Raw genomic sequence first — 24,890 nt, 5'->3', positions numbered from 1 at the left:
ATTTTCCCACCAGAATGTTATATGATGTCTCTGGGCAAATATATGGGATATTGATAAGATTTTACAAGCAGGAGTATATTTTGTGTCTTGCAGCATTCAACAGCCCACACTACCAGTGCACGTTGACCACAAAGAGCCTGTCCAGGCAGCGATGTCATCAACATCAGCCATTTTAAACCATGCAGCCTTGTAGATGACTGCAGTCCACGAAACGCTGCCATGACAGGCAGGACTAAATCATATTCATAACAGGGAGTTTTCCAATTAGCTTGTTGGAGACCAAACAACTTTCTGGACATTTGGTTGGCGTGGAGTGTGCTCAGTGACAAATTTGCAAGACACATACTATGGATGTCAGGCTTTGTGGGTAGTTCTGCATTCAAGTAATGTGATGAGCTTTCATTGAAAGTGAATACTTTAAACTGTCTGTGATTGTTCTCAGGCACCACTGCACTCTATTGGAGGAAAGGAGCAACTGCACTAAACCGCCAGGCACACATGCAAATATCATTCAGCAAAAGGAACCTTATACAGTCGGATACACATGTTTTTAGAGGGACACATGTTTTACAGATCACTGCATAAATGAGCCGAAAACTATCCTCGAAATTAAAGACATCTCTCATAACAACAATCTGAAACATTAAGCTACATTGCTTTGCAACAGGAAACATGGAAAAGAAAAGTTTCTGAAAAACTTTCAGCAACCATCCCAAACTGAACGTTTATTCATAAACTGGTAAAATATAGCACATTTGTATAAAAATGTAGAAAATTGTACACAAAATATAACACTTGGCATTTGTCTATTATAGTTAATGCTACTATTATAGCTTTCTCTCGCTAAACTTGATATTCTTTTGCCAGCAAAAAAGTCAGAATGAAGTGTGACAGTTATAAAAAACACACACACACACACACACACAAACACACACACACATAAAAAGAGACACACATAGGTAACAATGCAACATCCATAAAGTTCATTAATATAAAAAGATAATTTTACACAAAACATCTCATACATTCTAAAGGACAGCACTATGAGTCAATGTTGTTTATTGCTAGTGTTAGTGTTGTGTTAAAATAGACTATTTGTGCATTTTTTTTTTCCTCAGTCGTTGTAAGGTGTCTTTGGTACATTGTACACTTTTTCCAAAATGAATAAATGTTCTTTCCTGCTAATTGCTTGGTAACACTTTGAAGTGACGGAACTATTAAATTCTGAAAAGTCACATAAAATGTTTCAGCAACACTTTGATGTGGCCTTACTGAGTCTGGTTGTGCTCAGACATTGTTCTTCAATGACTATTTAAAAATACTGTGATAATTGCTGACTTATCAAAATGAGGTTCATGTGAAGAGACCTTGCCACACAGTGCTGTAGTCAGTGCAAAGGCACAGTGTAAGATTTGTTCTCCTGCCAAGAGCTACAGCCTTCTTTCATATGATACGGCTCAAAAAGTACCTCAATGTATCTACATACAATGTGTATTTTACTACAGTGGCAGCAAGTGATACATTTCCTGCTTCTCGATCCTCAATCCTGAATTAGTGATGCTGATTTTTCCAAATAGCTCCTCTTTGGGATGAGAGCCAAAGTGCAGCAGCACTTTACTATGAGCGTATCTCACTTTAATATACAGACAACTATTACTGATCTGTTAGCAAATACACACCAGCTGATTCGGGTTTAATTAAAATAGCCGTCATCTTCAGCTGAGTCATGTAGGAGTCATAGGTGTGGTTAATGTGTGTGTATGTTTAAATATATCAAACATATTGTAACATTGTGGAGATTGTTGCACATGTTATATTTCAGTTTTACTTTACTTACCCCATATGTACTGTATGTACCTTTGTAAGATCGAGGCACTTTTTCTCAACACTGCTGAAAAATGTACACAGCTGCTTTAGGAAAACTTATGGTAAACATGTGGAGTGCAAACTCTCTGTCTGGAAAGGCAATTACAACAAAATTTGAACAGAAAAGATTTAAAATCTTAAAAGTCCTGAGTGTCTGTATGTAAGCTACGTGTGCATCTGTGTCTGCTTTTTTTGCGCGCGTGCGTGCGTGTGTGTGTGTGTTTGTGTGTGTCTTCATCTGCATTTATGGGAATACCGATCTGCCACTGGTAGTGTGGAGGAAACTTCTAGCAATAGAGATTAATATTTAGTAGCACCAAGAAAATGTTCCTCAATCGCTCAAATCTTTGCATCTTTCTTACCCTTGGTTTAACAACAAACAACCATCAAACTAACACACATCTGAACACTGGCCTTCAGAATCCAAGCAGTCGGTCACAAGACAGGGGATGTCTCATTGTCATATACACAACATATATGAATGTATATAAAACTTATTTACATGTAGGCATATCCTTCTCCTCTGTCATTTTGCCACAGCCCTGTGACTGGAATGCCTGTTTGCAAAAAGTTCACTATCAGTTTCCTATCAGGCATATAACTCTACCGAGTACCAAGGCAGTGAAGGAAGAATACAGCAAAGGAGATTGATCAGGCACCTTTGGTTTAAGGTTTAGGGTGAGAATCCTTGAAAACCTGTGATAGACCACATTAGTAGCTTTGTTTCAACTTGCAGCCAGAGTGCATTAACACATGTTGTTATTTTTGTCATATGCATATTCAGTGGCAACAGACCCCCCTTACCAGTTAAGGATCCAGGGTTGAAAAGGGCTTAAGGGTGTTAGGTTTATGTATAAAGGCTTATGGGGATGTATAAAACAACTCAGAATAATGATCCATTGTATGAAATGTTCTATTGAAAGTTTGTCCATCCTGACCCTAAGCGACTTTCTTGCAATGTGAAAAAACAAAAAACACTATAATCAACAGGATTTAAGCGTTTTAAACTCAGGGTGGGTTCCACAAAGCCCTTGCTAAGGTCTGAAATGAATAGTCCTAATATGAACTGAGTTGCCCAAGAGTTGTCTTCTAAGACAGCGTGTTCAGGTATTTATTTTCCCCAGCCAGCGAGGTAAGCATGGATGTCATGTCACCAACAGCCATGTTGGACAGACCAGAGCCTGCAGCTAGGCTGACGGACGTCTGAGGGGTTGTGAGGCGGGACGAGGCCTGGGAGGAAGATCCCGGCTGACCCGAGAGGGGATTGTTGACAGGGCTAAATGATGAGGGCTCTGCGTCATCGATGATGGAGGTGAAGTCTATGCGAGCATTGTCCAGGTCCAGGTTTTCTAAGGCATTAGAGATGGGGCCCGACTCGGTATAGGGAGCCATGGGGGAAGACTTAGTGCCACCTGATGGGTTCAGGTTGGATGTCATGTTATGCTGCTGATTGATACAAGGACCATTTTGGGAGTCCATGTGTTTGTCCATATCCATGCTGATCTGACCCGAGTAGTACATATTATTGTTATTGGAAGGAGAGAACATTTCGTTTGGCAGGTGCTGCGGGTGCTGGACTGGGGGCAGTCTGACGCCTCGCCTGGGGCTGGAAGTAGAGTGGACAGGGCTGAGGTGGGGTGGGCTGCCCAAGTAGCCTCCTCCCACTTGTGACAGGCTATTCTGACGGCTGAGAGGCTTCCGTCCCTGAGGGGGCCTGGGCAGCACCATGTCCTGGCCGTAGCACGAGCCAGGGAGACCCGTCAACTGCGGGTCTTTAGGTGTCACGGAGCTGGGCCCTGGGTTGTGTTCTGGGGGGCTCATGGCCAGGTTCTGGTTGGGGTAGGAAGTATAGGATTGGTTGGAATACAGATTCTGATTTTGGTGCTGGGGACTGTGCTGCATCATTGCTGTCTGGCCACTCATATCCATATTGTCAGAAAGGGACGTTTGTTTTATTCCACCCTGCTGCTGCTGCTCTTGCTGCTGCTCCCACATTAGTGCTTGCTGAGACTGTACATAGTTCCTGACCATCATTTCTTTCACCTGCATCATGGGAGTTTCTGACCTCTGCCCATCTGCAAGAGCAGACCCAGCACAACCCAAACTCAAGCCCCCCCCGCCAGGGTAGGGCTTTTGGTTCTGCCCTTGAAAGTCACAGCTGGGATTGTTAGCGTTCCTCATCATAACTTGGGCTGTCTGCTGCGGGTAAGCCTGATTCTGCTGGAGGAGCATCCTCTGTTGTTGGAGCTTAGCACTTTGACAGGCATCTCTGCCCCCCATCCCAGAATGAAAATGCTGCTCAGGCTTGATTGTGAGTTTGTGGGTTCCATCAGGGCTGCTATAGAGGCCGGACTGATTGTTGAAGTGGGCCTGCGTCTGTTGAGGCTGAAGGGTGGGATCTGAAAACTGCATTCCTTGCTGGTTTTGGAGAGGATGGTTGGATGTTTGTACTTGGCTATGGGTGTTGCTCCAAGGGCCTCCACCGTCTCCACCCTGGGCTATGCTGGGATAATGGGGACCTGAGGGACTGAGCTGGCAGTTGCTCATACTGTATTCTGCCTGCTGGAGAAGTGTATTAGACATGCCCTCTGGATGAATTGGCTGTGCTTGGCCTATTGGATTTCCACCAGCTCTGGAGCTGACTTCCCCTCCCTGGCTTTGATAGTGCCCCTGCATGTAATTCTGGTCTGGACAACCCATCGATTCATGGTTCGGGGAGAGCTGATTTGAAAGAGGACCCCCACCCCTAACGCCTCCAAGACTTTGATGCTGTTGCTGATATCCCATAAAGCCTCTCTCTCCAGGTGGCATCATCATCGAGCGATCCCTGGCATCCACAGGGGCGAGGTGGGGCTCCATGCTCATTGACTCCAACATTACATTCTCTGTAATGCTGGGGGGCCGGGGGGAGTACATGTGGCGGGCAAGACTGGTGTCAGAGCCACGGTGTTGCAGCGCGTTCCTTCGACTCATCATGGCTACATTATTGAGGCTATTGAAGCGTTTCGGGAGAGCTTGTGTGTCCGCTGCTGATCGAACCGGGTCACTGGCTCTCCTGATGTTGTTGCCAGAAGCCTGGTGAGGATAGATAACCCCAGTGCCATACTCTGTGTTGGCACTGTGTCTTCGTGGGCCACCTTGTTGAAGGAAAGGAGGCAGCGGTTGCCCCTGGTACTCACTCAAAAGACCTCTTCTGCTTGGAGTTCCTGGCTGCTCCATATTTGGTAAAGGAGTAGGTGGCGGTCCACCAGTTGCTGCAGCATATTTGGCCTTTAGGCTGTATTGCTGGGCGGGTGTTAAATTTGGAAGACCTGGTAATCCTCCAGGACATGGAGCCCCTCTGCGATTAGTCTCAGGAGATAGGGGGTCTCCCCCACTCTGCTCTGGGCCGAGGAGGTGACACCCTCCCCCTGCTGTTCCGCCCATTTGGGACACCTCACTGGAGCGCCTACTGGACAGGTAAGGAGACACCATGGAGGAACGACGGCTGACTGTATATGCAGAGCTAAGGCTGCTGGTGCCGCTTCCTCTCCTGTCATTAGAGCACCCAATCGAAGTTCCACCTCCCAGCTCGTGGTTAGACAGCTCCATAACACGTCGATTTGAGAGAAGTGTAGATGGTGTGCACATTCCCATATTCTCCCCTGTACCTGAAAATGTATATCAAACAACGACGTGATCAGAGTTCATCCATACAAACTAATAATAATAATAATAATAATAAAATAATCCCTGAACCCTTTGTCAGTAACAGGCCCATTAGAATTTTTTTTTAATTTGGACCATTCACACTTTGATACTATCAGTAAAAACAAAGAATATTCTGATTACTAATGAATGAGTTTGCAATAGAATTTACCAGGAAGTGTTGGTAACTTGTTTGCACAGCGGCCAGGAGGGGTGGGCCTGCGGATTTGCTTCAGTTTGTCAATCTTCAGGTTTTCCAGCCTCTTCAAAGCCTGTGCTGACATTCCCATTGCTCCTCCTACACTTCCTGGCTCCCCCCCTCCTCCTCCTCCACCTGCTACTCCGTCCTCCAGCGCTGTAAGATCCTCCAAGCTGCCTGCTGCATTCAGGTTCATCTCCACGCCGCTGTCATTGTTGTTGGCGCTCCCCAGTGGAGAACGTTCACTACTGCAAGACGACTGACCACCAGGACTTGGCTGGGATTTCTGAAGGAGGAATATTTGAAATAACTGAGAAAGCATTCCAAAAGGCAGATGTCATAATAATGTGCAATTTGAAACCAAACTGTGCCTCAAAACCCGTTCTTGGTGAGCTTCCTGCTGAAACAAAAACAGCATTATTGTGCTGGTTAGTAGTAGAATTTGCACTCACCAGAGCCGTCTCAGGAGCAAGCAGTTTGCAGTCCTCCCTGCGTGTCTCCTCTTTCTCCAGCAGCAGTTCAGAGTTCTGGCCTCCGGGGGTCATGGCTGAGCCAGGGGGTCGAGGGCCTGTGTCTCCTCGATGCTTCTTGGTGATGTGAGCTTCAGGGCCGTGCACCGTCTTCACGTGTTTACGCAGAGAGCTTGGATCTGTGTACCTCTTAGTGCACCCGGGGATCTTACATACATAAGGTTTCTGCAAAAGGAAAGGTGTCAGTCAGTACGCTGTTTGTTTCAACTGCTCCATATGTACTTGGTTTAACATAAATAAATTATTTTAATTTGGACAGATTACTTACGGAATTATATAGCCAAGACACCTGCTGGCATCAGCTTTCAAACTCTACTCTTATTTCATTTCTTTGCAGTGACCTGCGCTACTGTACCTCATTGGAGTGAGTTCGGTTCTGGTGCTTGGCCCGGTCTGAAGCATTGGAGAAGGCCTTGTTACATCCTTCATGTTCACACACATATGGTTTCTCCCCAGTGTGAGAGCGCAGATGGGTCTTCAAGTTTTCCAGGCGAGAGTATGCCTTGTTACAGCCTTCAAACTAAAACAGAAAGATGGTTTGTAACTGAAGCTGCAGTGAAGAAAACATCTTTCAATTGTTTATATAAAAGGGGAAAAAAAAAGACAATGAGGAAAAGATTCAGCTTGAAGTCTCTAAGCCTGGAGCCAGACCACATTTTAGTTACAGTATATTCCAGGTAGATGCAAAAGCACTATGTAGGAGTATTATTATTATTATGTACTAATGATTTCAACAACATGTGACCCCTTAAAGTCTGTTCTTAATACTGTTGAAACTAAATTAGAGGCATTATTGTGTTTTTATAGGGGAGATAAGGGGAAAAAAAAATGTTTGAGATAGACATCTAAGATGGACTCACTGTGCATTTGTGTGGCTTCTCTCCTGTGTGTCTGCGCATATGAACCACTAGCATGTACTGGGCTTTGAAGGGCCTCTGTTCTCGAGAGCACTCCTGCCAGTGGCACACAAACTCCTTCTTCTCTCCATGGATGTGCTCATTGTTGATGTGCTGCAGCGTGCACAGATAAACAGGGAGACTCATCAATAATCACTGTGATATACTGCAGTGTTTCAATAAAGAAATAGAGAAAACGCAACCTTGGATTTGCCCCAGATTACATTTTTCTAAATTTTCCTTTTTTGTTAGTCCAACCTGTAGAGCCTATCGTATTTCTTACATGAACTAGTTGGTCTTGTGTGTCAAACTCTTTGTTGCAACTTTCCCAGCGGCAGTTAGTTTCATAAACAGCCTCCGGCTCCGGTTTCCCATCCTCTTTGTCCAAGTCATCTCTGCCATCCAACAGACCCAGGAGAGGATCCTAATGCACACAGAAAGAAAGAAATGGAACTAACACATATTAATTGTTTTTATGTGCCCTTATCTTTAATTCACTTAGATATTAAACCCAGCTGTCTCGAAAATATATATTCGGTATCAGCCATCCACTGCTGATAAGTATCACTCAGCTGCTCCTAGTGTTCTTGACTCCACTTCATTTTGACTTTGGGCAAGGACATATACTTTCTATTGCTACTTGAGTATTTAGTCTAAAAAGCCAAAAACTAAAATGTAAATAAACATCATGAAAATAACATTACTATTATACCTGAGTGCCAGTAGAAGAAGGACTAGCCACATCTCCCTCTGATCTCTCCTCCAGGCTCTTCACATTCATGCCATCCATCACCCCTCCCAGCCCTGGCTCAGTTTTCAGCTACAGAGCAAAGCATACGTCCAATTGTGTTACAGCTGTTTCTGACATTGATGTTCATGTAATCAACGTAGGTATTTATTCTCATCGCTATAGACCTGCCTTAGCTTTCTGTAACAGAAGGTGAATCGATACTGAACTGATCTGAGTGCTTGGCACAGTGACTGAGAGAGCTGTCTTACATGTCCATGCTTGGGTGGAGCGTGGAGCCGAGGATTGTGGGGAGGTAAGCGGGAGGCTTGACAGGGACCTGGTGTGTGTCCACCAAGAGGCGCCCCCCCTCCTCCACCACCATACATGGAACCTTGTCTGGATTGGCAGTTTATATTGGTGGCATAACTCAACGATGGACTGCAGAGAAGCAAAATAGGCAGTTTGAATATTTGAATGTTTAAATAAAACATGTCAAAAATTAAAAGGCAATGTGGACATTTGTGAAAAATCTGACCTCATGGCGCTCACAGACAAATGGCCATAAGAACTGGCTCCATTGGGGTTGCAACGAGAATTGACAAAGGCCACCAAAGAGTTCGGCGATGTCCGGATTACCGTCTGCAGGTCGACACTGGCATCAGACAGAGGAGAGATGGACAGAGCTCTCTTTTTACTCAGCTTCAGCATCGAACGAGGTGTGGAGAACCTCGAGCCTACAGGGGCCACAGAACAAGAGCAGGAGGGTTAGCTTTGGTGGTACAAAAGATTTGCTTAGATTTAAATTCAACCACTGCACCCTCTGTGCTGTGAATAATGTGAGTGTGAGTGATCCCTTACCATCACCGGAGCCAATCTGATCCGAGGCGGGCTGAACCTGGCAGAAGTTATGATGAGAGGACATCATGTTGCTCTGGTTACAGTAAGGGGTGCTGTTGCCACCTGCAAATCATTAAGAACAGACTTCAGCATCAACATCAACGTCTCTCAAGATGTAAAGCGGACAAATGCCTTGTAACTGCGCCACATGTTCACGTTTAAAAATCTAAAAAAAAAAAATTGGATGCAAATGTTCGTTTGTTTGTTTTTCTGAGAAAATGAAAGATAAAAGTAAAAACCCAAAAAGATCACTGACATGGTAGAAATTGGAACACGACTTATCAGCAGTCACACTTCAGCCTGTTTATGTGGTTGAGCTCATTTCAGAAATGTATTTTAACAGATATGAGAAACATAGTATTACTGACCTCTACTGATCGTGTTAACAGCTTTTTTTATGCAAATTACTAAATCTTTGACTGGTCCCACTCAAAACCAGACCATTGCTGTTTCTTATTCAGTCTCCAAGGTTCATTTAAATCCAAATCAGCGACTGTGAGATTGAGAAGGTGTAAAAGATACTCTGACTCACTCTCTGTGGCCGGCATGCCCCTATGGCCCATCATACTGTGGGGCGGTGGGGCCTGGGGGGGCCTCATATACTGATCCATGCAGTGGCCCACCTGTCCCGGCCCAGATCCATGAGTCATACTGGGAGTCATGGGATTATACATAGCTCGGCAGTCCTGAGGAGGGCCATTGAGGAGTGGGGCACGAAGCGAAGACACATCGCTGTAGGGAGACTGGTCTGATGGGACTAAGCTGCAAAGAGTCAAGAAACACATTGATTGTGTATATCAAAAAACAAAAGTTTGCTATGGTGAGACTTGGCCGGCAATGTGAGCCGTGAAAATAACATAATATAGTTCATTCTCTCATTTATACTGTTGCCAGGGCAAGTGTCCAAACGTATGACAAAAGAATTACATATGCACCGACTTCTGACACTCAGTGTCGCACACTGTGCGTCTTTAAAAAGGCTATTCTTCTATTTCTGAGCAACAGCTGTTTTATTTTCAAAGAAGAAAAGATTTCACTGGCACAGTCAAAAGTGATGCAAGTCACTGAAAGACAGAAAAAAGTGGAGGAAGAGAATTTCATTCATGTTTCAGGGCCCCAAAATCAAGTATGAAACAAATAAGTAAGAAAATAAATTAATGCAATTTATTAATTAACTGTTGCGTAAGAAAAATGTAAATAAATAATCACATTTTGGGTGAATATTAGATTTTTCCATGTCTGCTGTGTTACGGAAACTTTTTCTCTGTCTACACAGACTCAAAAGTAACAACTACTATAAACAGACGGAAAAACTCTGGCATCCTAAATTCACTCCAATCTGTTGTGATGCCTCCTGCTCACCAGTAGATGGCATATAGTCCTTATCTTTGTCTACACTGTGGAAATTTACTCATCTGGGTTTTCCCCCTCAAACTCGAAGTGAGGCTTCATTGGAACTTTCCAGTTTTCTCCTGCTTCTTAATGTATTCTGACCTTTCTGCATTCTCACTGGTTTGTCTCACTCGCTCTTTCTTTCTGTCCCTCTTGCTCCTCTCCTAAAGGAGCAGACTTCATCCATCCACCTTCTCCTAAGACATCCTTTCAGTTCCTTAATTCTTTCACCACGACGTGTATTCCACACAGGAGCTTAATCTGTCCTCTCTAATCCACTGTGCCAGTCACCCCCCCCCCACCCCTTGAATTTAGCTCCCTCCTACCCTCAGTCCTTTCTCCCCTTCTCTTCTCCCATTCATCCCTTCTGTGCTTCGTCTGTCTCTCCCTCTCTCTCTTTCTTTCTCTCCCCCCTCTGTCATTTTTGTCTCTTCCTCTCTCCCTCCCCCTCCTCCCTCTCTTCTGTCTTTCTCTGTCCTGCACAGCCACCTTTCTCTCCAACTCTCTCGGCTTCTCCCTCGCTCTGGGTAACCTGAGCGGTGCGCGAGGCAGTCATGCAGAGCGCAGCAGGGCCTGGTCAGCCTGTAATTAGCAGCTGTCAGAGAGAGGCCGAGTCCACCCGCAACCTGGGTGGCATGAGGGGAGGGAGGGGAGAGGAGAGCGGGGTACGGGGGGGAGGAGTGAGGGGCTGAGCTAGTACTCTGTCCACAACAATTGCTTCTGTGCCCTCATAATATCTCTGTGTTCACACAGGAGCCATGTCTGGTCCTTCAAAATGGAATATAATTCCTGACTTCTTGTGTATAAAGAGTGACGTTCAAGGAAAAATTTGTTATGTAATTGAAGATCAGAGAGATTCAGGGGAAAAAAATAATGATTTCTTTTCCTGGTGAGAGCAGAAGATCAAATATAAGACTAAGAACAGGAATGAACAGCTTGTTTGGTGTGCTGTCCAATGTTTCATTTATGTCTTCAAACTGACGATGCATCTTTTTAGAAACAGAAACATAATGAATCATTGGAAGCTTTGGGAAACAACACTAAGTCTCTGTGAATGTGCAGTTCACCAAAGCCTTGCTGTCATTGTGAGCTTGCAGATTTGATACCATCTTGTTTGTGCACGATCAAAACCTGTGCTCATCAGCCATATAAGGCAGTCTTTGTCAAAATGGTGGGCAGAGGTGCTGAAAGTCTGGATAAACTGCTGGCGAACCAATCTCGTCGGATTATCTTGTGCAGAGCAGTAGTGTATTTCATCATGACCGAGTTAGTGCGTGGTGAGTGAGGATGCAGCCTTAGACTGCTGTCTTACCCTCTGGAGGGCTGGCTGGACGAGGTCTCATAGTGATACAGCCCCTGGTGTGGCTGCATGTCCACTGGCATTGGAGCTCCTGGACACGCTGCTCCCCTTACACCCTGGACCTGACGCACAGAGACATGGACATGGTCAGGACGAAGAGAGGACATCCAAACGAACCCAACCAAACCCAAAAAAAAACCCCCAAAAAAAAAACAACCGAACGCCACCAGAGGGGGGAAAAAAAGAGACAAAAACAATTGTGGCTGGGGGAAAAAAAGAAAGATGTAGGATGTTAATAATATGGCAGACCAAGCAAAACAGTTCAAGAGCAAAATAAGCTCTTGAGTCATGTTTATTTTAAACAGAAGTACCAAATCCGTTACGAAACTTAAGGTAGAAATATACTACTAGTATACATTTTTACACAATGTTAAATGAATTCGTTAAATATCATTAAAACCTTTGCTCAACTTCAAAGCCTGTTTTTGAGCATGAAAAGCCTGCCCTACCTGTCCGTCCTGGAAAGTAGTGATAAACAAGGAAAAAACATACTGGAGGAAGAAATCAAGGTTTTGTCCTTAAATGTAAAAAAAAAAAAAAAAAAAAAGAAAAGAAGAAGAACAACAACACACACACACACACACACACACAGATGTTTAAGCTTCCATCAAAAACTCTTGAAGCTAATGTCTTCCCACAACAAAATTGTTTTCCAGGTTTTTGGGCATTAATCTTCTTAACTTTGAAAAACAAATGTGTATTTTTCCCCTTTACTGAATTACTGATATTATCATAAGACTTTTATATAAGACTATTATAAGACTTTTCAGATCAATCCATCTAAGTTTAACCTTATTTCAGAACTGGATATAGATGTGATCTGCACAGAGCAGCCTTTTGTCTGAAGCTCATATTGAGGGAAATCTTTCACCAAGGGTGTATGTGTTGGGTAATTCCTGCTGAGCGATCTCAGCAACAAGCACCTGCTCATTACAGACATCCAACCACATCACTGCAAGTACTAATAGTCACAACTGAGGCTTTTTACAAGTTTACAGAGTAATTATGACCAAAGGATTATGGCATACACTCATGCCATGTCTACCACAGACAAGGAGAGCTATTTTTTTCCTTTTGGGTGGGCTCTGTAAAAAAAAAAAAAAACCTTTTGTTTGAACAATGCAACCGTCTCCTGTCTTCCTGATGCCACATTCTCTACCCGCAAGGTCTTGTCATGCATGTAAAATCAGAATATGACATTGCTGTTGTTCACGTGACAAGCGTTCAGACTCAGTGTGGGTAGGCTGCTGTCAACTGCAGATGAAAACTCGGTGGGTATGAATGTAACAGGTTGCCAGGCCTGTAGTAGCACAAGTGTTAAAAGGGCAGTGGGGACCTATTTAAGCCTTCATGCTTCGAGGGGGATTTGGGACACAAAGTTAGCCGATGGTTCAATGACGTGGGCAGTCCGGGGCTAATTGCAAATATTCAGCACAGGCTTTGGATGTGGGTATGATAATTAGCCAGAAGTGCTAAATAGAGAGCTTGCTGAGCACCTCAGCTGTCCAGAGCTAATAAATACCAAGAAGGAGGTCCCCAGACAGCCTGACACATACGTACACACTCACACACATAGCGACCCACCTGTCAGTCTCGCCAGGGGGTAGCATAATAATCCAGTGGCCACCAAGTCTACAGAGAACGTGTGTGAGTGTGACTGTGAATATGTAGTTGGTACTGTGTAAGCCCAGTAGCAGGCTCGTATGAGAAGACTTTCTGAGACAAGTGTATTTGCAGTGCAGCCTGTTCATGTTGGAGACAGTGTGTGGCATGATAAATTGTGGCAAGTCTCAGAGAAAGAGTGAATAATGTATGAGACCACCTTAAGTAGGCTGGAATCTTAAATATTAAATAAATAGAAAAATATGTATGTCTGTGTGCTTCTCCCACCTCACGACTTAATCCAGTGAGGTAAGTGTAGCAGCAATCCTGCCTATTTTAATTTACTTTTATATACTACATCATATAGCCGTTAGTTTGTTATGCAACAGCAAATTATGCCTTGAGAGAGATATAATCCCACCTGCCAAGCTGCAAAATGAAGAAACCATTTACACTGACTATGGTGCTTTTACACATGAATGAGTGAGTTCCCATAATGCTGACTGTGCCTATCAGCTCCAGGTAAATCTCTCTGGGTTACAGCGTATACCAGAGTCTTAAATCTGGCATCTGCAGCGGCGTTCCTGCTGGTGCCGGAGGACCAGTAGCGATATAGGAACCAACAATGATCAATTATGAGAACCACAGCGACAGAGAGCATTGGGCTACAGTAACATCGGTACAGCAAGCGCAGAACAACTCGATGTGGAGGACAAACAGATTACCACTGATGTGACTTTTCCCCTTGGTCAGCACTCGACAACGACGAAGAGACTGAGGGCAGACATTTCCTCTTACTGCTCTTTGACAGGCCAGTATTTGTATATTTGGAGGAGGCTATGGAGGTCTTCAATTTGCCTTCTGTAAATAATGGAGTATTGCCTGAGAATTCAGATTGCGTCATTGGTGTCCAATTATCTGACTGATATAAGTAACAGACAAAACTGTTATATATATATATATATATATATATAAATCACTGAGTTGTGTTGAAGAATTAAAAGTACTTAAATCAGATTTAAGAAAATTCATGGTTTTAGTTCAATGTAAAAAAAAATAAAAATTAAGTGAGCAGAAGACCACTCTCGGTGAGCGGAAGAGAAGTGAAGGAGAAGTTTGATGCTGAACTTGCAATGCTTTATCTAAACTGCTGGGTAGAATGCTAACACAGACTGTGTATCTGCAACATGTCATATATGTGTATTTTCATGTACTTACTTTGCTTGTGTAAGCGTAAGTGTAAATGTACTGCAGATATATGAATTTATGTTCTGCAGCCTGTATAATGTATGTACAGATGTATGATTTCATACTTGCGCGATGCCGACACAGGTGTCGTGGCATTGTGCTATTTTAGGTCAATATTTAGTGAGAAACTCTAAGGGAGTTTGCTCTCCGGTGTAATTTGTGGTGCTGGGTTTGAGAGGGACGGGGCAGCAGCATATTAAAAACCCCAAGGCCATAAATCAAGCGGCTAACTAAACAAGCCTGCTCCACTGCGGCACGGCAAGCTGGGCTGGAACCAAGGAGCTAAGTATGAGGAAAGGAAGTCCAGCCACTTTCTACACCCAAAACCTTCCCATTCAAACACTCCAAGTTCACTAACCCAGCAACATCACCACCCCTTACAAATATGCCACACCTAACAGCCAGACATCTCTGGTCTTGTACAGTTACTGTGTCCTAAAAATCCACATCTATCTTTCTGAAGAGTGCGGGGGAAAATGGGAGGCCAAAAAAAACAAGACAAAAAAAATGAACACAGAAATAAAATACTCAGTTGCAACCAACACAGCAGACAGTGTGTCCTAACAAATAATTCCCATATTATTTTGTCTATTACCAATTCTTTTAATTAATTCACATTTTTTTTTTAGGTAACAACAGTCATGTCAGTGTCACAGTTACAGGTAATATCTGCTGATAAACTAATTAGACAAAACACTACACATCATTTTAGTACTAGATAGCCAATTTATCACTTTACATAACAAAAAGTTTAGGGCACTGTATTATGTTTCCATGAAGAGGCTTCCTCCAGTAAAAGACATTTTCAAACAAGCCCAAGAAGTCCTGACTGAGGTTTATTGGAATAAATTTCTGTTTCAATCTACCATCTTACTCACCAAACCAGTGTGGTTTGCTGCCGGCAAATAAAATATGGTTTCATACTTTTAATGCAATATTACTCATTCATTGTCAGGAATCAATTGCTGCTCTGAATACTTGCCATTCAGTAAAAGATTAATGCTTAAATACGAGAAGAGATGTGGTGCTGGCTTTTGTGTGAGGACAATCATTTAAAGATTTATGTCACCTCTCAAAGAGCGAAAGAGCACATTGCTCTTACAAATGAAAAGTTGGATCCATAAGCCATAAAAGGCAGCTCTACACAGTCCAAAACCCTCCAGTCCTATTTAATGTGGCACGATCAGTCGTTTCAATACTTAATACTAAATGTATGTTAAAACAAAGTCAGTGAACCGACTGCAATGTTGGTTACACTGGAAAAAAAATGTAAAAAAATAATAATAATAAAAAAGAAATAAATAAATTAAAAAAAAAATCAATCAAACTTTTCTGACTCAAACTGACATTAGCCACCATTTTCTATAGACCAAGTATGGTTTTGTGTGTTGGAATAAGCATGTGTCAAATAACACAACCAATTCCAGTTTGACTGCAAAACTGACTCTGCGTGTCTCGGTGAGTGTGTTAATTTAATGGTAATACTTAAACCTCGACTCAGATTATCAACAAGATAAACACCAGTGTTGTAGCTGTTGGATCGCTTTGACTCGACATTAAGAGACTTTTTTCTCTAATGGAAATTTACTCCAATAAATTCAATTCTCAGGTGATGGTTTGTATTTTTGGTACACAAAGAGAAACATTGTTTGGTCTTTCAAAGTTTGGCCATTTGTGAGATTCTCATAAAGGCTTGGTGCTCCTCCCTTGGAGGAAGTCTCCTGAGAGGACAGATATTTCCACAGGTCATCGGTCGGGTCAGACCAAAATCCTGATCCGGCCCTGCTCCGCTCCGCTCCAACACTGCTCTACTCTTGGGTGTAACATTAAACTGGGGGCTTACATATGTCCCCACCCGCTCCCCTCCCCAGCCAATGTGAAAAGCAGACTTTACTGAGCCCCTCTCCTCTTTAAACTCCTTTCTCCTCCAGCCTCAGATGGGAATGTATTGTGTGTGTGAAGAGTTCAGTGTGCATACTCGTGTGTGTGTGTTCTCATTACTGTGTTTGCAGGAGAATCTCTGACTTAGACAGCGAGCATACATGAAAACTAGAGCTCAACACACATCTTTGGAGTACATTGTGTAGTGTAAACACCCATCTGAAAGTATTTTGCCTTTCACCCCCACCCTCTCCCCTGTTCCCTACTTTCATCCTCTCACGCTGCCTTTTCCATGGCTCTGTATCACTATCTGACTATCTCCTGCTCCCTCTTCTCCCCCGCTGCCTCCACCCTCTCTCCTTCTCCTCCTTCTCTCTCTCTCTCTCTCTCTCTCAGCTCATTCCTGCTCTTGCGACCTCTCTCTTGCCCCTCCCCCTCCTGGCGGAGCTGCAGTCGAGGTGGGTGTTCTCTGGCTGTTATGACTTGAGAGACGATAATGGCAGCTATAATGTAGCCAGCCGTTCCTGATGTGGCTGGGCTTGTGGGAGATTCTGTTGTGTTAGGGCTGGAGACAGAGTGAACGAGGGAGTTGGGGGGGGGGGGGGGGGCGGAGCTCGGGCCCTCGGCCAACCACAGTCCAGAACCTACCTCGTTTTCCTTTTCATTTTTTTTTTTTCCTCCTCTTCACCCACCGACTCCTTCTAGCCCAGTTGTTTTCCTTCAGTGGTAAACTTTGTTTTTAAATTCTGGCTTTGTTTTTCTAACCCCTCCACCCAGCGCAGACTCTCCTCCATCCCTGCCTTTCTCCCCCACCCGCCCTCCCCTGTGTTTTTTACCCCTTTTACCCACACTCAGTGAATTCCTTACAGCTGCTGTAATGTGATGGGGGCCAATGGTGTGACCACTGAAAGGCCACAGGGCTGGAGACATCACTGTAACGCACAATAAGCCCTTACTCACTGACCTGCTGCAAGGAAGATTAGTGTCATATCTACTTTTCAACAGCCAGTTTGAGTTTGATTTAATAGCTTTCATCCCCGTTAAGACTGAAACTCACTTTTATAAAAGACGCGGAACAAAAATAAGCAATGTTCTCACAAGGAAAGTAGTGTGGAGGTGCTGTTGTTAACTGTACAATGACTGCTGGGGGAAAAAAAATAACTGTTTGGAAATAGTTTGTAGATGAAACTATCAAACTATTAAACTGCTCAAAACTATAATACACATGTATGAAGGAAACTGAAACCATACAAAACAAAGGACTGAATTCCGGCACATTCAGTCAGGTTGGAAATTTTGGATGCTCTGTAGGATTTATAGTTTAGTTCTGCCGAGCATCCCTTGTGTTGGCAGTGATATGAACGATACATTGGCAATTAACATAGACATGCTTTGTATTACAAATACAATGCATAGTGAAAATATGGTTTTATACACTTAGCTGCCCTCCGTCCTCTATGACATGACGAAAAAACTCCTACCTCCAAGTACGAAGCTCAGGAGTGTGTAGAACTACAAACGTCATTTAGTAGTTGTTTATTACTGTAAAACTGCAGTTACATACAGTCAACACTGTAGCCCAGGTCTGATTCACACCTCACATACCTCTGTACTGTAAACCGGGGGCTCAGCAAGCTGCAGTGCTGATGTCTCACTGCTGGGGTTCTCACCTTGTCGAGATGGCAGAATGAAATGTTGATCCCTTGTTGCAACACAGCCGGAGTGACTGATGACAGACATCAGGGCACTCGAGGGCATGAGCGTTGCACTTCGACATGACAGTCAACACCATCAGACGGGAGCCAGGATAAACCATTGACAGTATTAATGAGCAGAGCGCACAAAGTTTTAAGGTGAGCCAGAAGTCGTGTTCTTATTCAAAACGTTTAAAAAGGGCAGCAATTGCAGATAAAAAGTGGATTGTGCAGTAACTGTGTCCTCAATGACAAAGAACTGATTTCAGTTATTTTCTTCTGTTTGAGTTGAATGCACAACAACACACTGTGCTCAGTCATGATTATTGTTTTACCACCCCTGTAAATGTTGGCTTCATCAGTCGTGACTTGATTTGTTTTGGGATTAGCAGATTAGCACTGCCCCTTGTTTTCATTTACCTATACAAACCCAGTTTTCTACTGCCAGCCACAAAGCTTTGCTTTCTCAGATGTTCAACATTTGTCAGATCTCCATCAAGAGGGCGGACGTGGTGTTACCAGCCCACGTGAATGTCCTTCCTTCCTCTTCGGTCTCCCCACAACTCACTGTTCCTTCACTCCTCCGCAGTCCCACATTTTCTCTGTCGTCTCTCCGGGCCACCCACCCGCCATCCTGCACATACCTGTGGTTTCCTGTACCCCGCTCCTCTCCTCTCTCCTTCCCTCCCTCCCACTTTTTTTTTTTTTTTTTTTTACCTCCACTCTCTACCTTCCCCCAAACACACCTTACTTCACTCTGTCTGACATGTAACATCTTATTCTTGTCTTGTCTTCTCTTTTTCTCCTTCTCCCTCTGCATGTTGGTGTATCGGGTACGCAACACCCCGACCGCAAATATTTCTTTGAACTCCTTTTAAGGAGGAGAGCCGGAGGAAAAGGGGGAGGAAAAAAGAGGGAGGGAGAGAAGGATGGATAAAGCAGATGAGGAGAGGCTGATTCACACAGCTGGCTCCCAGCTGTGGACCAGCACACAGTACTGCTCCATCTATAAACAACTAGGAGTCCACCCCCAAATTTCTAGAAAAAACTAAGAGCTTCGTATCATAAATCCAGCTAAGCACTCCTCTTCACCTTCAGCAGTGCTCCTGAACGTCACCCAACTGCTTGTTGCTCTTTCCTTCACATCCTTTCTGCAACTCTACGTCATCTTGGCTCCTGACCTTTGCCTCATCCCTGCTGAGGCTGTACAGTCAGTGCCGCTGATAAAGTACAAATCAAACCCTTGTAAATCTTCTCCAGTCAGACATGTCAATGACACCAGCACAAGGAAAAAAAAATAAAATAAAAAATACCAAGGAAACTCACTGGACTTGGCTACTACGCATTGTGTTGGGGACCCACACCGGGGAACAAAAACCAGATAATAATCTGTTCAGTTTATAGAAAGACCGCAGTGATTATAAGAATAATAATAATCCTAACAGTCTTGGGTGGGCAGACGATATTTACAGCAGGCCTGCTGCTACTTATATTCCTTCGCTGTATAACACAGCTGGAAGCAAGAGAGGAGGTGGAAAAATCAAGAGGAAAAAAAGAAACAGAGGAAAGAGAGACAGAAAGGCTCCAGGGGATGGAGGGGGGAGACTGTCTGTGTGTGTGTGTGTGTGTGTGTGTGTGTGTGTGTGTGTGTGTGCATGCGCAGAGGCGGCTATCCAGTGAGACAGGGAAAGCCAGAAAGAGAGACATAAACGGAGAGCGCACTACGCGAGCTTGCATCTATGTGTTTATCTGTTTGTGTTTGTATTCGCCATGTGGGAGAAACTGCAGTGCAGTCCCTCCAAATGACAGCAGCAGCGATGAGGCCACCAGACGGTGACCATATCTCTGAGAGCCTCTCACAGAGGGGAAGCTGAAACTCAGCTGCCAGGTTTAATTGAGAGAACGCCATATTGAATTTATTAAACCACCAACTTTTTCATGACTTTGCTTTTGTTTCGGTGTCTGAGACATGCTGTGCATGGATGGGCAGCGAGGCAGCGACAATGTGTAAATCTAAAGGCACAGTCAGAGAGGCAGATACGTGTAAAGGCTGGCGGGTAAATATCTGCTCACACAGACAGACAATCAAAGAGGTAAATTACTGAAGATTTATGGGATTTCAGCAGAAACACAGACTCTCATAGTAACTCATCAGTGTCACTTCTTACCCTCTTCATGAATTTCTCACAGCTTGTATGGAGGGTGCATATTAAAGCAGCCGAGCTTTAAGGATGTCACGAGGCCTCTGTCTTGTTTCCATCGAGCTAAACTTTACATAGTGCGCAAAGTGGGCTGGTGCATAGCAGAAGCACTTATGTTACTTTTATTAATATTGAAAATATTGAATATACCATTACTTTTTTTGCATCCTAGCATTTCTTACAGGTACGCAAAAAAAAAAAAAAAGTATGAATAATGCTCTTTCCTCCATTTCAGTTTCCAGGCAATTTGTAACTACAGTAACCAGAGGGCACCACGTGAACATGTCGAAAATAAAGTTAACCAGCTTGCTGAAGCTTATTTAAAATGATTTAAACAAACCCAATGCACTACATCTCTTCATTGAACATATTACCATCTGATTACCAGCTACTGGTTCATTTTGCCTATCTGATTTCTTTGTGCTTGTGTGTGTCCGATAATCCAGTTTCAGCCAGTGCATAAGTGACTATCAGCACTTTTTCTCCCTCCACTTCCAAAACTGACTACACATGATCTGATGTTTGCAGTTTGTAGACATCCCATAAAAACTGCCTGGAGCTGTCGTTTGGGGCCGACCGTGGGCAAAGTTTGAGTCCCAAATTGAAGTCCAGCTGCGCCGTAGTGGAAGAGCAGATGTTATCCATAAAGTAAATGTGAATGGATCGTCTATTCAGGTGTTAAAGACGCAGTCCACCAATTCAGCGCAGCACTCCAGGACTCACAATGGTCGGTTTATACATTGGATCAGATTCTATCTAATCCTTGAGCTTTCTATTCCAGGCATTTGGCTGCTGTGTTAAAAACCTGGCATCTCCATTACCCACAATGCAACATAACCTAGAAGCAATCCTTTGGAAATTCAAGTGAGCAGCAGCGCATGTAGCCCCAAGCTGTTAGCTTTAAGCTGAGATGAAGAGCAGCTTACAAAAGTCGGCTGTGCTCATTTTTGTCTAACTCCACACCTCCAGATTTTCTTCACTTCAAACTGGTGTTTTGCTCTTTGAAGTGTAAAATTGGTGGAATTCCCCTTTAACACAACCACCGTCATTCTGCCAGCGTCCTTCATTTTATGTCCTGATACATGAAACAGGCAACCCAGAGGTATAAACAAATCCTGTTGTTCTGCAAAGCAAAGCAGTGTGTGTTTGTCTCTTTGTCTCCTCAGCGTGTATACTGTACTTACATTTGTCCCAGCAGCTGAACACACATGTGGAAACTTGTCTTTATCACTTTTCAGTTGTATGACTAAATGTACACACCTGTGCATGTGCATGTGTGTGTTTGATAAGGGTCACTGTAATTTACTGTTATTACTTTCACACCTATGCTTTCCCTGAACCTGTCCCCCTATTTCCCCACTCTCTTCAGAGTTGTGTCTTCATTTTGATGACCATCTTGTCATTTTACAAGTTTAAACATATATGAAACAACCTCTTCTGAATAAAGTGACGTCTAATTTGTCTTACTTCTCAGAAACCAATCACAGCAGAAGCGATGACTGCTGCCATCTGATGACAAATTTAATATCACTAAATAGTCAGGAAGGAAATTTATGATCTATCTCTTTCTGTTTGCCATTGAGTTCAACAAATCTTATCAATTTACAAACGCTACAAATTACAGAGCAACTATTCGGATCATATACGCTCAGACACACTATGAAATGTGCACTTCTCCTGTGTGGTCTGCCTCAGAGCTGCTGACTTCATAACTAATATATCGCAGGCATTTAGTTTAATACCCAGATGTTGGTAGGGGCAAGGCATCCGGGCCTTGGTTAGCTTTTAATTGGCTGGGATCCCTGAGCTGATGTTTGGGGCTTTGCATGTGACTCAGGGACACACAGACACACACACGCTCAGCCAAAATCGGCCACACACACACACACACACACACACACACACGCTTTCCTTAAATGAATAAAAGCTTTGGCAACGCTGTGAAGAAGCAGCAGCCTGAGATTCTGTCAGTAAGAGACGAGTCATGACTATCCAGGGCACAAACAAACTCAGACAACACATACTGATGCACTCAAAGACGGACACAAGGGCTGCAGCCACGATATCTGCATAGCTCGTTAGCTCAAGATTAAATATTAAAAAAATGCATGTTGAACAGAGACAGAACGAGAAGACAGGGGGAGTAAGAGAGCAGGGAGAGAACAAGACAAAGGTGAGAATCAGGAACAAGCATTGGTCCTGCTGCAGTGGACACAAATTACACGTCCAAGCAAGCAAGGTGAGTGTTAGTGCATCTGTGTGTGTGTGTGTGTGTGTGTGTGTGTGTGTGTGTGTGTGTGTGTGTGTGTGTGTGTGTGAGTGAGTGAGTGAGTGAGTGAGAGAGAGAGAGAGTGTGTGTGTCTTCAGTTCCCACTGGGGCTGTAATTAAGTGGCATTAACATAACTAAAAAGGCAACAAATCAGCTAATCAGCTAGCTGTGAATTGGAGGGGTGAGGAGCATAACAGGCATGCATGCACACACACACGCTCAAACTGAAGCTTGTTATTGTAGACACATTTTAGTTTTTGCTCTCGAATAAACACACACACGAACTTGTGAGATTAAAAACACATGAGGAATGTCAGCAATCTAAACTTGCAACTCATTTGAATTGATTTGTGAAATCAATCCTTAAGTTGGAAACACATTTTACAAGATTTTCTCATTTGTTGCAGTGGGAGACCACACACAGAAAGAATGTCTTCGCCATTTTTGTCACTTATCATAAACTATTGAAGTGTGTGCACCACACATTACCCAACAACAAGATGTCAGACTGACCTCAGAGCTATCGCTCAGATTTTCTTTTGCGCTGAGACTTGTTGCAGGTCTAAGTTTTCTATACACAACTGAGGTTAATGTTTTTTTCCCCAAATCAGTCGAAACTAAATCATATTATATTAAAGTTAGGAAGGGCAGTTGGTTGATTTGGGGTAATGAGTGATAAAAGAGGACAAAAGCTACAAGTTGTCAATTTTATCTGACATGAGAACAAATAATATAATCTTTTATGGGTCACTGCTAAATAACTCTTTATGGTTTGTATTCAGGATACATGTATATATATTGTGCATCTCCGGAGGTATGAAGGTATGAGTGCACAACTTGTGTGTTTTCCTCCACAACATCTCTGAGGTTTAGGCAACAAAAAGGACTTTGGTTAAAATTGGGGAAAGATTGTGGCTTTTGCTTCAATGCAAATAAAGTTTTGTGTCTGAAGTCACTGAGAACTCCTTAGGATTTAAACCACATCACCAATTTTATTACAATGACATTTCCCATGAGTTGTGTATAAACATAATTTGTAGGAGACAGGGTTCCTGAAGACTGAGAGGCAAGATGACAACCAGTGACAGAAATGTGTCGCAAAAAGAGGCAACGCAAAAAAAAAAAAAGAAAAAAAAGGAAAAAAAAAGAAAAGGGACCCAAACCAAAGTTAACAAAGAATTTTTAAATCCTTTGCAAATGTTTCAGGAAATGCATTCAATGTGCTGTCTTGGCTGTGAGGATAAGCACAGTGTGTTCTGGTGAGAAACACTACACCTAAACAAAGCAGTGCGTGTTTACAATGAAAACTCCACAGGGTACATTAAGCATATAGCATGTGAAGTGCAGGGTAAAAATTGACTCTTTCAAAGTGGAACTTTCAGCGATCAGTGCCAGCTCCCACTTCAAATCTCAACAGGTTCAAGGAGTAACCTTCACTTAAAAAAAAAAAAAAATTGTGGTCTCAGCTGTGCGATAAGTCTCTGTTTGTAAGTGAAGAAACACAAAAACTAGCATCAAACGGTGACTGAGGAGGAAGAAAAATGCTCTAAAATGTAAAACACAACTCCAGCAAAGTTGTTTGGTCATTTTCCAGTTTCTGAATTTCATGTTTTAATCAGCTCTTACATGCCGAGGGTGAGATCTGCTGTGGTTGTTTTGATGGTGTTAAGGAAACGTGGATTAGTTTCTACTGTCCAGCACAGCAAGACGTGATATTGGTGCCACCCATCTGACAACAATATCGCATTTGGTCAATGACCAAATAAAGATATCTAACCGTCTGTAAAATTCTTCAGTTTTCAACCGGGAAATGTAGGAGATGTTTTGCCGTCACAGGAGCTTCTGCTATGTGTGCATGTAAACACTGATCCTATCTCATGCATGAGGAAGGGGCTCTCTTTCACTGCGTCTCAGCCCTAAATTCCACTCTGGATCTCCATGCAGTGCTAAGCGATGCGCAGGGAGCTCACGCGTGCGCGCACACAATCACACAACAGACACACGCATAAACACTCACTCTCTATGATACACAGACTAAAGCTTGCAAAGACATGCTGTGCACCTATTTACACATAAAGTGCCATGTATACACTGAAAGGAGATCCTCATATACACACACAGACTCGGGCATAAACGCATACGTACACAAACAAAAAGAGAGACAGGGAACGATGGCCGCAACGACCCAGGGAGCCGATGTGATTCACACACAATGAAAAAGACACAATTTGCGTCACCAGCTAGGGAATGGCTCACTAAAGACACACAAACAAACCGCGCATGCATACACAAACACACACATATATACACTTATTGTGTCTGTTCCCCTATAATAGTGTAGCATTTGTTAAACAGTCCTCCTAGGAGCTTGTCCAGGGAATTCGTTCCTTATTTTGTATGTGATGACAAACACGTGCAAGGACTGCTGAGGAAAAAA

General features: G+C 43.4%; 1 protein-coding gene across 1 annotated transcript in view; it reads right to left on the bottom strand.

Annotated features, from left to right (window-relative positions):
- Positions 1-710: 710 nt before the first annotated feature.
- gli1 (GLI family zinc finger 1) overlaps positions 711-24,890 on the bottom strand; it is a 44,261-nt gene continuing 20,081 nt past the window's right edge. The window contains exons 2-13 of the mRNA XM_029502192.1: positions 11,510-11,619; positions 9,338-9,567; positions 8,767-8,868; positions 8,444-8,642; positions 8,178-8,346; positions 7,891-7,998; positions 7,462-7,602; positions 7,143-7,292; positions 6,638-6,802; positions 6,205-6,447; positions 5,726-6,038; positions 711-5,516 (exon numbers count right to left, since the gene is read on the bottom strand). Coding sequence (XP_029358052.1) covers positions 2,956-5,516; positions 5,726-6,038; positions 6,205-6,447; positions 6,638-6,802; positions 7,143-7,292; positions 7,462-7,602; positions 7,891-7,998; positions 8,178-8,346; positions 8,444-8,642; positions 8,767-8,868; positions 9,338-9,567; positions 11,510-11,580 — 4,452 coding nt within the window. The 5' untranslated portion in view covers positions 11,581-11,619 and the 3' untranslated portion in view covers positions 711-2,955. The remainder of the gene's footprint in view (positions 5,517-5,725; positions 6,039-6,204; positions 6,448-6,637; positions 6,803-7,142; positions 7,293-7,461; positions 7,603-7,890; positions 7,999-8,177; positions 8,347-8,443; positions 8,643-8,766; positions 8,869-9,337; positions 9,568-11,509; positions 11,620-24,890) is intronic.

The sequence above is a fragment of the Echeneis naucrates genome, chromosome 5 (genome assembly GCF_900963305.1).
Source record: "Echeneis naucrates chromosome 5, fEcheNa1.1, whole genome shotgun sequence".
Classification (NCBI taxonomy): Eukaryota; Metazoa; Chordata; class Actinopteri; order Carangiformes; family Echeneidae; genus Echeneis; species Echeneis naucrates.
Note: the sequence above shows the minus strand (reverse complement) of the source record. Positions and strands in the feature narration are given on the sequence as shown.